General features: G+C 41.2%; 1 protein-coding gene across 1 annotated transcript in view; it reads right to left on the reverse strand.

Moving 5' to 3' along the window:
* Positions 1-13,244, reverse strand: part of LOC137020599 (MAM domain-containing glycosylphosphatidylinositol anchor protein 1) — a 221,049-nt gene that overhangs the window by 140,925 nt on the left and 66,880 nt on the right. Inside the window, exon 3 of the mRNA XM_067386365.1 lies at positions 1,363-1,537. Coding sequence (XP_067242466.1) covers positions 1,363-1,537 — 175 coding nt within the window. The remainder of the gene's footprint in view (positions 1-1,362; positions 1,538-13,244) is intronic.

A 13,244-nucleotide genomic window follows, 5' to 3' on the forward strand; every position in this document is an offset into this window, starting at 1 on the left:
TTTTAGGCTTTCTGAGACTCAAGACTCAACTAATCTCTGCAATTCTCCAGCTGTGATTCTTGGAGAGTATTTGTCCACTCAAACTCTCCTCCTCACTGCTTATTAGGGCAATTAAGACACACGTCCTCTTCCATGCAGATTTGTAACATTTTTAGTTGACTGGAACTTTTTAATTATTGCCCTGATAGTGGAGTTTTAGCTTTTTTCTTATAGCCATTTTCTATTTTTTGAAGCTCAACAATCTTTTGCTGCACATCAGAAATATATTCTTTGGTTTTTCTCATTGTGACGAATGTTTAAGAGAATTTGGCCTTTGTGTTTACACATATTTGTACTCCTGTGGAATAGGAAGTCATGGCTGGTCACCCTGGTGTGCTAAAAAATGAATAGGAATATACTTCAGAGATATTTTACTCATAAGAATTTATAGGGGTGCCATTAATTGTGGCCAACATGTATTAGAGAAATACATTTATTTCATAATGTGAGTTTCCTCCCACTTTTAATTGTTTTACTTCAATGAAAAGTTAGAATTTTGTGAATTATTTGAATGAACAAAAGGATAAACAATGCAGATTTATTTTCACAGCTGCCTTTTGCCTTTGCTCATATTTACTAAGGATGCCAATAATTGTGGAGGGCACTGTGTGTGTGTGTGTATATATATATATATATATATATATATATATATATATATATATATATATATATATATATATATATATATATATATATATATAAAAACACCATCTAAAAATGTTATATTTGAAAGTTTTAAAATAATTAATAAAATACAAATAAAATAGAAAAGAAATTCCTGAGTAAACAGACCCTACGGTTGTTTGTGTTGAATGTAAGGTTGATCTGAGAGAGTGAGGAGTCTTTTGTAGGTGGTTTTCATGGGGTCTGGCTATAGCCGCTGACCTGGCCCTTGGCTCAATGGGACAGTGGGTCAATGGTTCTGGGCAGCACTGCAGGGATTCCCTTACACACATAAAGAGTGTGACCCTGCCTGAACTATGGCTTCAACTCTCACTCGAGATCCTTCCAATTCATTCACCCGAACTCTCCAGGCACATCTGTCCAGTACAATCCATATGTCCATCACTCACTGCTTATTAAATCTCCCTAAAAGCTGGTGGGTGCAGTGATTTGCTTCCTCTTTAGTCTTGGCAGCTCAATTGAGCATTGCTTCCCCTTCTGTTTTCCATAACCACCCACACTGATATCCAGCCCAAGTACTCTCTTAACCAGCACTAGGACAGAGATAGAGCTCTGGAGAGTTCACACTGATTCACCTCCAGCAGGAAATCTGAGAGGGATCAGGCCGGGAAGAGGAGGGATCGTGGCCCTATCACTTACACTGCACATCTACGCGAATGGACTTGATGGCAGCCACCCCCACCCCGTTCTCAGCTTTGCAGTAGTAGCGGCCGCCCTGCACTCTCTGGATGTTGGGGATCCGTAGAGTCTCATTAAAGATGGACGTTTCCTGGAACTTGTCGGAAGCGCTGCCTGCTGTCTTCGTCCACCGTACCTGCAGGGGGCGACATTCAGAGACTCGTAAGCTAAGGTGCTAAACAACTGCATTTCAGTGCATATTTCATGTTATGTGCACACACACACACACACACACACATACATATTAAAAGAATCAGTATTTGGTTTTCTGCTTCAATTTGCTTACACTTGATTGTGAAAAAGTGCAAAATCTGAATCGTAATTTTTCCAAAATGTTTTAAATATCTAAAACTACTAGATGAACTTCTGTTTATTTACATTTTTAAATGAAAGAAGTTGCAGACTGTTAATAGCAATATAAATTAGAAAGAGCTCTAATTTCTTTTGTCTTACTAAGTAATAAGTGAATCTACAGGGAAAAAATGTATAATAATGTGCAGAGAAAGTCTAGAAAGGTCAGTCATATTGATAAGCAAGAAATACAGTGGTACTCAATAAGTTTGACCGTAGTGTAAGTACAGCGGTCAGACTCTGTCGTTAATCGCACACTCATCCATCTCAATCACTCTTTTGATTCCTTCACACAATCTTTGCATGGAGTGTGTAAGGTCAAGTGAAAATCACAAACTAAAGCCGGTGTAATCTCCTACACCTCTCCACCTCTGGACATCAGTAAGCTGCTTCTATTAACGTAGGGTCACCTCTGAACAGGATGCCACATGGGTGAGCAGGCCATTGAAGTTGGCAGCGCTGGGGGTGGCAGGAAGGTTAGGACGTACGTGCAAAGGATTATGGGATTACACAGACCTGTGTAAACGACAAGCTTTGTGTTTATTCAGGTTTATTTGCCTGTGGATTTGGGACACAGCTGCTGTTCATTTATCAGGTGTAGCGAGTGAGAAATTAACACAGAGGAAGGGAGAGAGAGCCCCTGCTGGGTGTAACCTATCCTCTTGGTGGCAAAGGACAGAAAATCTGGTCGAAAGCTGTTTGATGGGGCAAGTTCGCTAAAAAGTTGAGCCACTTTCATGTGTAGATTGTAATACAGCTCTTTGCTGCCTCTTTCTCAACCTAGAACTTCAAACAAACCCACAGTGAGGAACAGAACCATACAAATTGCATCGAGCCAGTATCTGTTGCCAAAATTCCTACTAAGTGATGTTGAGTTGGACCTACCACAATAAATTCTTAAAAATCCATGTTCATTTCATCTAAAATGTACATCTTCTATTAGAGTATTTATCACGAAAAGTAATTTGTATTTGACAAACAAATTATGTACACATTTATACATACTAACCATCCATTTTCCAAACTACATTTCCACTGTAGGGTCCATGGACTAATGAGGTAAAAACTAACAAAGGTAAAAAATAATTTTTATTAAAAATAGAAAAATACTTTCATATAAGTTACAAGACGCATACATTTTTGCATATACATTTAAATACAGTATTTTTTTTATCTTCTATAATGAGAAAAGTCACTATCGTAGGTCACAATTCATTCATGTAAAGTGTAGTAGTGAGCTGAACCTCTGATCTGTGTTGATGCCTTTATCACGATACACCATTGGTTGTGAAATTTCAAAAAAGTACTGTTTGTCTTCTCAGAAGCCCAAAACTCTGGCATCATTGTGTTGATTCATCGTGGCTCTCAAAGGACCGCCACTGGCAGATGTAAGACAGATGGCGCTGGATAGGCTATCATTACAGCGGCCTCAGACGGCTCACTTACAGCAATGCAAAGTCACAGTGGCACAGAAACTTTCAAAGTCTCAGAGACAGAAAGGAGAGGATGGCCGATGGCAACAGACACTGAAATGCTGCAGCTACAGGAAATGCAACAGGGGACGAAGAAATTGGTCATGAAACAGATGAACCAGTGAAAGAGACGACGCTGCCCTTCTCAACATCAACAGCTGCCACACATCACCATGTTTTACTGCTCCAGAGATCCCAAAAGACTGCGCAAACCCTGTCTGTCTCCGTCTTTCCTCACACAGACTTTTTTGTTTGCTCTTGGGAAAGAACTCCCATGTCCCATGAGTCTCTGTTAGCTGTACAGTAGCATCTTCATCTGTCTCTAAAAATCAGGCTCTATTGACGCTGTACACAATTCTGATATGGTTTCTGATATATATATATATATATATATATATATATATATATATATATATATATATATATATATATCACATAAAATTTTAACTACAATTTAACTTAAATAAAACTGAAAAAAAAAAAAATCTACATAAAAATTATAATAGTATATAATAGCGATTATTCTGAAATAACACTGACCAAGGGTCAAGGTTCGGCTAGTTAGCATGGTCACTTAACTATATCATAACTACATGATCTGGCTTCACTGATGGCCATTCAAAGTAAGCCATGTATTTTGCATGAATAAAATATTTCCAATCAACATTTAAATTGCAATATTCATTATAGTAGGTGTTTAGCAGCAGTACTAAACCACAGACTGTTATTTTACTCAAAAAAAATGACAAAAAGGTCCATAATGAATCTGCATCAGGCAGAAAAACAAGAAATTTAGCATTAGTAACAGCATTAGACAAAGGTCAAAATAAATGAGAAAAAAATACAGCAATTAAGGATTAGATTTCTCATTGTACGGCAAAAAAAAAAGTAGGTAATTTGTTCTGTAATTTTTACCTTGGTTGTGTGAGGAAAAATTGTTTAATGAAGGACTGAAATCACAAAGTACGTTTGCGCTACACAAATTCACCTGAAGTCCTCAGGGAAAGTCACTCGCGTCCGAAAAGAGCTTTTATCATCCCACTCCCATTTCTCCAAACTCACTCTCTCTCTCTCTCTCTCTCTCTCTCTCTGTCAGCTTCAGGTTTTCTCTTCCCGCCTATCCTATAACTGCCTCTATAAATTAAGTTCTCTGCAAGTGACACCAATTCAAGTCAAGCATCCGCAAAGAGACGTTTATTGCTTAATGCCTGTCAAGCCTGCTTAAATCTGGGCGGCTGTGGTCCTCTTCAGAACTAGCACTGGGTTATTGCTACTGTAAGCACATTTAATGCTCATTGCCGGGCTTTTTATGTGTGAGCATGTTAAATCGGTGAAGAGTGATTACTACACACAATAGCTCAACGTTTGAAGCTCAGCTTTACACTGTGTATTACTCTAAAATCTTGTAACCCGTTCTTTCCCCCTCTCTCTCACTCAATGTAGCTCTTTCAATTCAATTTTGTGCTTTATTGGCATGACAGAAACTGTCCATTTGTATTGCTAAAGCATTGAAAAACCAGTAAAATAAATAAGGTAAAATGTAAAATTAGCCTAAAAGGTGAACGTTATTTATTTGGTAAGTAGCTATGCAATTCTCAGGATAATTACGGGTCATTAACGCCAAATAAACACAGACACGGTGAGCAGGATCCCAGTGTGAAGCGGAGCGAAGTCGTGCATCACCCTGAAAGTGTTTTATAAGCTAAATATGGATTTTTCAGTTTAAACAATCATATTTCAAATCAGGCCTAAATCTTTTGAATATAAGACAGCCGTGCAGACCAATTTGATGCAGTGTGCGACATACAGTATAGTCTGAGCACTATATATATATATATATATATATACACACAGTATCTCACAGAAGTGAGTGCATCCCTCACATTTTTGTAAATATTTTATTATATCTTTTCATGTGAACACTGAAGAAATGACACTTTGCTACAATGTGAAGTAGTGAGTGTACAGCTTGTATAACAGTGTAAATTTGCTGTCCCCTCAAAATAACTCAACGCACAGCCATTAATGTCTAAACCACTGGCCACAAAAGTGAGTACACCCCTAAGTGAAAATGTCCAAATTGGGCCCACAGTGTCAATATTTTGTGTGGCCACCATTATGTTCCAGCACTGCCTTAACCATCTTGGGCATGGAGTTCACCAGAGCTTCACAGGTTGCCACTGGAGTCCTCTTCCACTACTCCATGACGACATCATGGAGCTGGTGGATGTTAGAGACATTGCGCTCCTCCACCTTCCGTTTGAGAATGCCCCACAGATGCTCAAAAGGGTTTAGGTCTGGAGACATGCTTGGCCAGTCCATCACCTTTACCCTCAGCTTCTTTAGCAAGGCAGTGGTCATCGTGGAGGTGTGTTTGGGGTTGTTATCATGTTGGAATACTGCCCCTTTGCCCAGTCTCTGAAGGGAGGGGATCATGCTCTGCTTATTCCTGGTTCCCTCAATGAACTGTAGCTCCCCAGTGCCGGCAGCACTCATGCAGCCCCAGACCATGACACTCCCACCACCATTCTTGACTGTAGGCAAGACACTCTTGTCTTTGTACTCCTCACCTGGTTGCTGCCACACATGCGTGACACCATCTGAACCAAATAAGTTTATCTTGGTCTCATCAGACCACAGGACATAGTTCCAGTAATCCATGTCCTTAGTCTGCATGTGTTCAGCAAACTGTTTGTGGGTTTTCTTGTGGATCATCTTTAGAAGAGGCTTCCTTCTGGGACGATGGTCTGAGCACTGACAGGCTGACCCCCCACCCCTTCAACCTCTGCTCATATGCCTATTTCCCAAACACAACCACTGGATATGATGCTGAGCATGTGCACTCAACTTCTTTGGTCGACCATGGCGAGGCCTGAGTGGAACCTGTCCTGTTAAACCTCTGTATGGTCTTGTCCACCATGCTGCAGCTCAGTTTCAGGGTCTTGGCAATCTTCTTATAGCCTACAACATCTTTATGTAGAGCAACAATTCTTTTTTTCAGATCCTCAGAGAGTTCTTTGCCATGAGGTGCCATGTTGAACTTCCAGTGACCAGTATGAGAGAGTGAGAGCGATAACACCAAATTTAACACACCTGCTCCCCATTCACACCTGAGACCTTGTAACACTGATGAGTCACATGACACCGGGGAGAGAAAATGCCTAATTGGGCCCAATTTGGACATTTTCACTTAAGGGTGTACTCACTTTTGTGTCACGATCACCAGTGAGAGTGCCCTATCAGCCACTAGAGGGCACTCCATCCCGGACTCTCATTTCCACCCGTTACATGGACTACAATTCCCATACACACTCACCCGACTCATTATCCATGTTCATTGCACCCAGCTGGACTGTATTATGCTATTAGTGTCTGTCTATTTATACTGAGTTGTGTCTGTCCTTGGTTGTGGTTCGTTGTTTTGTTACATGCACGTTATATTTCTGGCTTTTGTTTGTGAACTGACTACGTGGAGTTTGACCTTTGCCTTTCTTGGGATTTATGTTTTGGATTTACCAATAAATGCTGCAACTGGATCCTAACATGTTGTCTGTGTGCATCCGTGACAGAACGAACCACCACTACAAGGATCCAGCAGCATGAGGGTTCTTCCGCTGCTGGAGACGGTGAGGGCCTTGCGACAGGGAGAAGAGGAGGTAGGGTGTTTTGCCCAGTATTTCTGGACAATGGCGGTGGGGCTAAGATATAATGATGCTGCGCTGAAGGAGATATTTAACCAGTGTCTTAATGACTCTCTGCCTCAATGGGAGATGGATGGGCTGCAGATTTTGGATTTTTGGGGCTTCATCAAATATCTCGGTCATAGAAGCCAGTGGGCTACACCTGGTCAACCTGAACCCTACCGAAGAGACTTCCCAGCCCGTGAGTCCGCTCCAGTCCGTGAGTCCGTTCCAGCCGCCACAGAGGAGGTGGGCACTGAGTCTTCTCTTCACTCACGTAAGAGGAGGAAGAGGAGGAGGAAGGCTTCAATTATCCCTCAAGGCCTAGAGGCCTTCCCAGAGCCCGCTCCAGTCAGTGAGTCCGCTCCAGTCAGTGAGTTCACTCCAGCTAGGGAGTCCGCTCCAGCCAGTGAGTCCGCTCCAGCCAGTGAGTCCGCTCCAGCCAGTGAGTCCGCTCCAGCCAGTGAGTCCGCTCCAGCCAGTGAGTCCACTCCAGAGCCCGCTTCAGTCAGTGAGTCCGCTCCAGTCAGTGAGTCCACTCCAGAGTCCGCTCCAGTCAGTGAGTCCAATCCAGAGCCCGCTCCAGCCAGCGAGCCCGCTCCAGAACCCACTCCAGCCAGTGAGTCCATTTTGGGTGAGCCACCGCATCAGCCTTGTAAGCGGAAGAGAAGGAGGAAGAGAGCTTCCTCCGTCCTACAAGGCCTGGAGACCACTCTAAGGGTGGTTCGTGGGTTCTCCAAGCGCCTTGCCCTGCCGGCGCCAACGAAGCGCCTTGCCCTGCCGGCGCCAACGAAGCGCCTTGCCCTGCCGGCGCCAACGAAGCGCCTTGCCCTGCCCGAGCAGCCCGAGCCCGCTGCCGTCCCAGGGCAGCCCGAGCCCGCTGCCGTCCCTGGGCAGCCCGAGCCCGCTCTCTCTGATACGGCCACGGGGGCCGTCACCGAGCTGCCCGCTCTCCCTGATACGGCCACGGGGGCCGTCACCGAGCTGCCCGCTCTCCCTGATACGGCCACGGGGGCCGTCACCGAGCTGCCCGCTCTCCCTGATACGGCCACGGAGGCCGTCACCGAGCTGCCCGCTCTCCCTGATACGGCCACGGAGGCCGTCACCGAGCTGCCCACTCTCCCTGATACGACCACAGAGCACCCTTGGCTAGCCCTGCTGTCAACCAAGCCGTCTGTCCTGCCACCGTCGTCCAGGCTTCCTGCCCTGCTGCCACTGCCCCGGCCGTTGGAACCGTTGGAACCCGCCTGGTCAGTTCCTCCAGCACCACCCTGGCTATCAGTTGGGGACCCTGGATCTGGCCCGCCATCCCTCCCCCTGATCCTCCTCCTGTCCACCTCCCTCCTGAGTTTTTTTTTTTTTTTTTTTGGACTGGTGGAGCGTCTGGTAGCCGCTCCTTTGAGGGGGGGTAATGTCACGATCACCAGTGAGAGTGCCCTATCAGCCACTAGAGGGCACTCCATCCCGGACTCTCATTTCCACCCGTTACATGGACTACAATTCCCATACACACTCACCCGACTCATTATCCATGTTCATTGCACCCAGCTGGACTGTATTATGTTATTAGTGTCTGTCTATTTATACTGAGTTGTGTCTGTCCTTGGTTGTGGTTCGTTGTTTTGTTACATGCACGTTATATTTCTGGCTTTTGTTTGTGAACTGACTACGTGGAGTTTGACCTTTGCCTTTCTTGGGATTTATGTTTTGGATTCACCAATAAATGCTGCAACTGGATCCTAACATCTTGTCTGTGTGCATCCGTGACACTTTTGTGGCCAGTGGTTTAGAAATTAATGGCTGTGTGTTGAGTTATTTTGAGGGGACGGCAAATTTACACTGTTATATCAGCTGTACACTCACTACTTTACATTGTAGCAAAGTGTCATTTCTTCAGTGTTCACATGAAAAGATATAATAAAATATTAACAAAAATGTGAGGGGTGTACTCACTTCTGTGAGATATATATAAGTCTTGTTTATTTTAATAAACTTACTGATACACACATAAGATCCAGATAACAGATTTTCCCACCTTAATATTAATCATAGAGTTTGCAATCCTGTCTGAATCAGTACATGAAATCACAGACATCCTGTTTTAATAACTCAAACCTTATTTAGAAAACCAATAGCAATGGCAGGATTTGAAGAGAAATAAAAAAAAACACACGAGTGTGAGGAACAGCAAGAAAGAAAAAAGACAAAAGCAGGATCAGATTTTGCCAGCTCATTTCCCGATCTGAACTGCACCTCTGTTCACTGAAATCAATCCTAATCAAATAACACATAGCTCTGTGGAGTATTTAAACCTCTCCATATGTTACACAAACAGCAGATCTATTAAACTTCCCACGCCGAGCGTAATAAATGAGAGTGTAAAATGTGAGGTGTTTTTTTCCGCTCACAGACACAATGAGGGCAGGAATACATCTGCTGCATGTGGGATGTACACAGCATTAGTCCTTCTGTGGCCTGATGCTGCACACCTTCAGTCTCACAAGACATGATCATACTTCTGCCCTACAAACAAGCCTACATAAAGACAACACTTAAGTTTACATTGACATTTTCTGAATAAAAAAGCAGTTCACCCCAAAATGAAAATGTTGCCATCATTTACTCTCCTCAATGTTCTTTGAACCCCATATTAATTTAATTCTTATGTGAAACACAAAAGATGTTAGGCAGAATGTCAAAGCCTTGAAATGGAAAAGGCATCATAAACATCCATGCGCGTTGCAACTTATGCTCTATATTTCTAGTCTTCTGAAACCATATGTGAGAACCAAAGGCATCAAACATTTTTTTTTTTTTTTTAAATATGAATAATCACTAAAACTTAAACTAAGGCTACGTTCAGACTGCAGGCAAAGGAAGCCCACATTTTTTTTGCTCACATGTGACTCAGGTAACATTCAAACTGTGAGTGCAAATATGATTTTGTGCATATCTGAGTGAAATCCGATCAGATTTAGCACATGTAAATGGCAAAAAATCGCATGAAATGCGATTTTTACAAATCCGTTTCAAGCTATGTGTGGTTTGAAATCCTATTCAAATCGCCTTTTTTTAAATCAGTTTGAGTCTGACTGCTCTGATCAGATTTTGCATGGTTTATGTGACTTTCCACACCAGATGTTGTTATAGGAAAAATGCTGAAAGTCGCTACAGAAACAAGGTTGTGTTGTTGCAAAGTGCCGGACAGAAAGTGACAAAAAAGGAGACCATCAGAAACAGCAATACGGAATAAAGCGGCTACACATTGTTATGTGGTAAATAAGACAACATCTGTATTGCAAATCCCTCCATGTTGCGGTTGTTGTTTTTGGCGTATACCAATTCAGATATTCCGGAAAACGAAAAAGCGGCATGGAAACACAAAAATTGGATTTGAACAGTTGCGCTACACAGTGTGAACAGTCAATAATTTCAGGTCAGATTCCAATGGGATACACATATATTTCGGATTTGGACTGATAGTCTGAAAGTAGTCTCAGATCTGTTTTTCTCATGATAGTGTGAACAGCACAAACCACATGGAATCTGATCTTTTCAATTCAAATTTGTGGTACTAAATCTGATTCAGGTCAGATGTTTTGCAACAACTTTTATGTCACTCCAGAGCAACATTCGTCACAATTCTGCGCTCAAGGGAGTCACTTCAATGATTTTACATTCCCGAAGTTATCAAGACATTTTTGAAAGGTAGTCAATGGAAGAACAGTGATGTGTTACAGTGTATTACAGTGACAGCTCTATATACAAGCAAAACACGAGGGCTTATATCGTAAATGTTTAAAAACTCTTTCTCTTTTTTCGCAACCTCGTCTTTGTTTTATATTGCCTGTGCATAAATTCTCTGGTTTATGTGGCAGATCACACTATAAATAAACGTGTAATCACTTACTTTAATGTTCTCTGTGACAGCGTGCTGTGTGGCATCTTTTTGCGCATGCGGGTCAGTTCAGGACCATGATCTGTTCGCACTGGAATCTGATATTGCCACATTTAAAACAAGTAAACTGCTATACAAAAAAAAAAATGATTTTAGCAATAAATCAGAAGTAAGCACTAAGACTCACAGTGTGAACATAGCCTATATGATTAAAATAAAAACAAACAAAAAAAAAAACAAAATGACATTCTATACTAGTACATAAATAAAACTAGAAGATGTGTACATGTACTTTTTCCTGCTCTTCTCCTGGTATTACTGGATATATTCTTGACATTCATTTTAATTCTGCACATTAATTTAATTTCATTAATTCTCGTTCATGCCCTTGATAAAAGCAAAAAAGAACACAATGAATTGCAAAATTAAAAATTGAATTTCATCTTCTCTCCTAAAATGTTTTTTCCCAGTAGCTTAACTTTTTATGTCACAAAGCACTCATAATTACTTTCATCTGAACATATGCAGATATATCTTTTGAAGTTCAGACGATCTTTTCCTGTGTAAGTGGGTGGTTCTTGGCTATGGCCACAAAATAAAGCAGTGAGGGCTAGTACTTAAAAACATAGTCAAAAGTCTGGCTTGGCCTGACTTACAGGATTTCACTGACACGTAGTTCATCGGCGACATGTCTGATCCATCTGTGATGTTCTATAATCACTGTCTAACTGAGCGCTGAGTTAAACAAGCCACGTGATCAGGGGAGAGAGATCCAGTTCCTTTTGGATGCCAATCAACAGCAATCTGAGATCGATCAGTTTGAGACAGCAATGTCTGAAACAGGAAACTGAATAGCAATGATGATGATTACTGCATTTCTAGCATTGATTCATTTGGCTTTTACACAAACAGGCTCTCATTTACCATCATGTGTGTTTCCTGGGAATTGAAAACACAACCTTGGCATCACGACTGACTACAGGAACATGATTATGATGACGGTCATGATGTCAATGCTGACCGAGGCATGCGGCGGAGTGCTGACAGACTGTAACGTGAACCGTTCGATCGAGAGAACGCTGAAATGGAGATGTGATCGATGGAGAAAGTGACATATCTCATGGTTTGGGTTTCTACTGGAAAAAAAATAACAAATGAGATCTCTTTAATATCTCAATTTCTCTTTTAATCAAATATAGACTTTAGACTTATGTCTCCAGCTACTCAGATGTTTCTCCTGAGAAAAAAGACCTAGTAATCTCCTTTAGAGTTTCAGAAGAGATCTCAACAATGTCTCAATATGGACTCTGATTTGTCAATTGCAAAGCCTGCAATCAAAAGTCAGAGATCTCATTATGAACTCAAATATTTCTAATTAATTACTCCCAACTAATACCAAATGATCTGAGATATAATCCACATTCACATTCACTATCACCAAAGGTAGAGCGAGACATCTGGTACAAGATAAAACGTTCGTGTCTAACCCTCCTTTAATTCATTCTCTCTTGTGGCCAATCAGAGGCTGTTAAAAAGTGTTTCTGTGTGAAGCCGTCTGGTGTAATGCATTTAGATGCTGTGCACACTGAGGTGCCAACGAGAACTGCGGTTTCTAGAACACTCCACCACTGGGGGCTTTACAAAAGCACACTGCTTTAATATTCCTTCTGCTCTATGTGTCTCACCATCACACACATCCTCATCTTCCTCTATACTGTTTCCTCTCTGTCTCCATATATAGGCATAGGAATTATATGAAATGTAAGTAAACACATAACTGAGCTCATGAACATTAATTAACATTCGCAAGGTAGTCCTGATTGATTTTGTGTAAAGCAGGTAAATAGGCGCACAGTGTAGTCGGATTATGGCTTCTGTCCAGTGTTGAGTTAACTAGTAGGCTACTGTTTGGTCTTTTTTGTGTTTAATATGTTTTTTTTGTTGTTTTTTTTTTTTTTGTTTTTTTTTTAAATATCTTTTCCTATACTGTTATAAAAATATAAAGCAAAAAATGATAATAAACTCCATTTAAAGATATCCAGGATTTAAATTGCAGTAGTACAAACATGATGCACAGTTGTAATTAAAATTTGAGTGTAAGGACAAAAAAAAAAAAAAAAGTCAAATAAAATTACCAACTTTAATTACCAAATCTGTCAAGACAAACTAAATAAATGTTGTTTTACTATAAATAGAATGCTAGATAGAATTATAGATAGATAGAACAATAGATAGAATGATAGACAGAACGATAGAATGATAAATAGAGCTAGATAGAATGACGGAACAATAGATAGATTGATAGACAGAACGAGATAGTACGATAGATAAATAGAATGATAGAACTATAAATAGAATGATAGAGAGAATGATGGAATGATAGAACGATAGAATGATAGATAGATAGAATGATAGATAGAATGATAGACAGAATGATAGAAC

The sequence above is a fragment of the Chanodichthys erythropterus genome, chromosome 5 (genome assembly GCF_024489055.1).
Source record: "Chanodichthys erythropterus isolate Z2021 chromosome 5, ASM2448905v1, whole genome shotgun sequence".
Lineage (NCBI taxonomy): Eukaryota > Metazoa > Chordata > Actinopteri > Cypriniformes > Xenocyprididae > Chanodichthys > Chanodichthys erythropterus.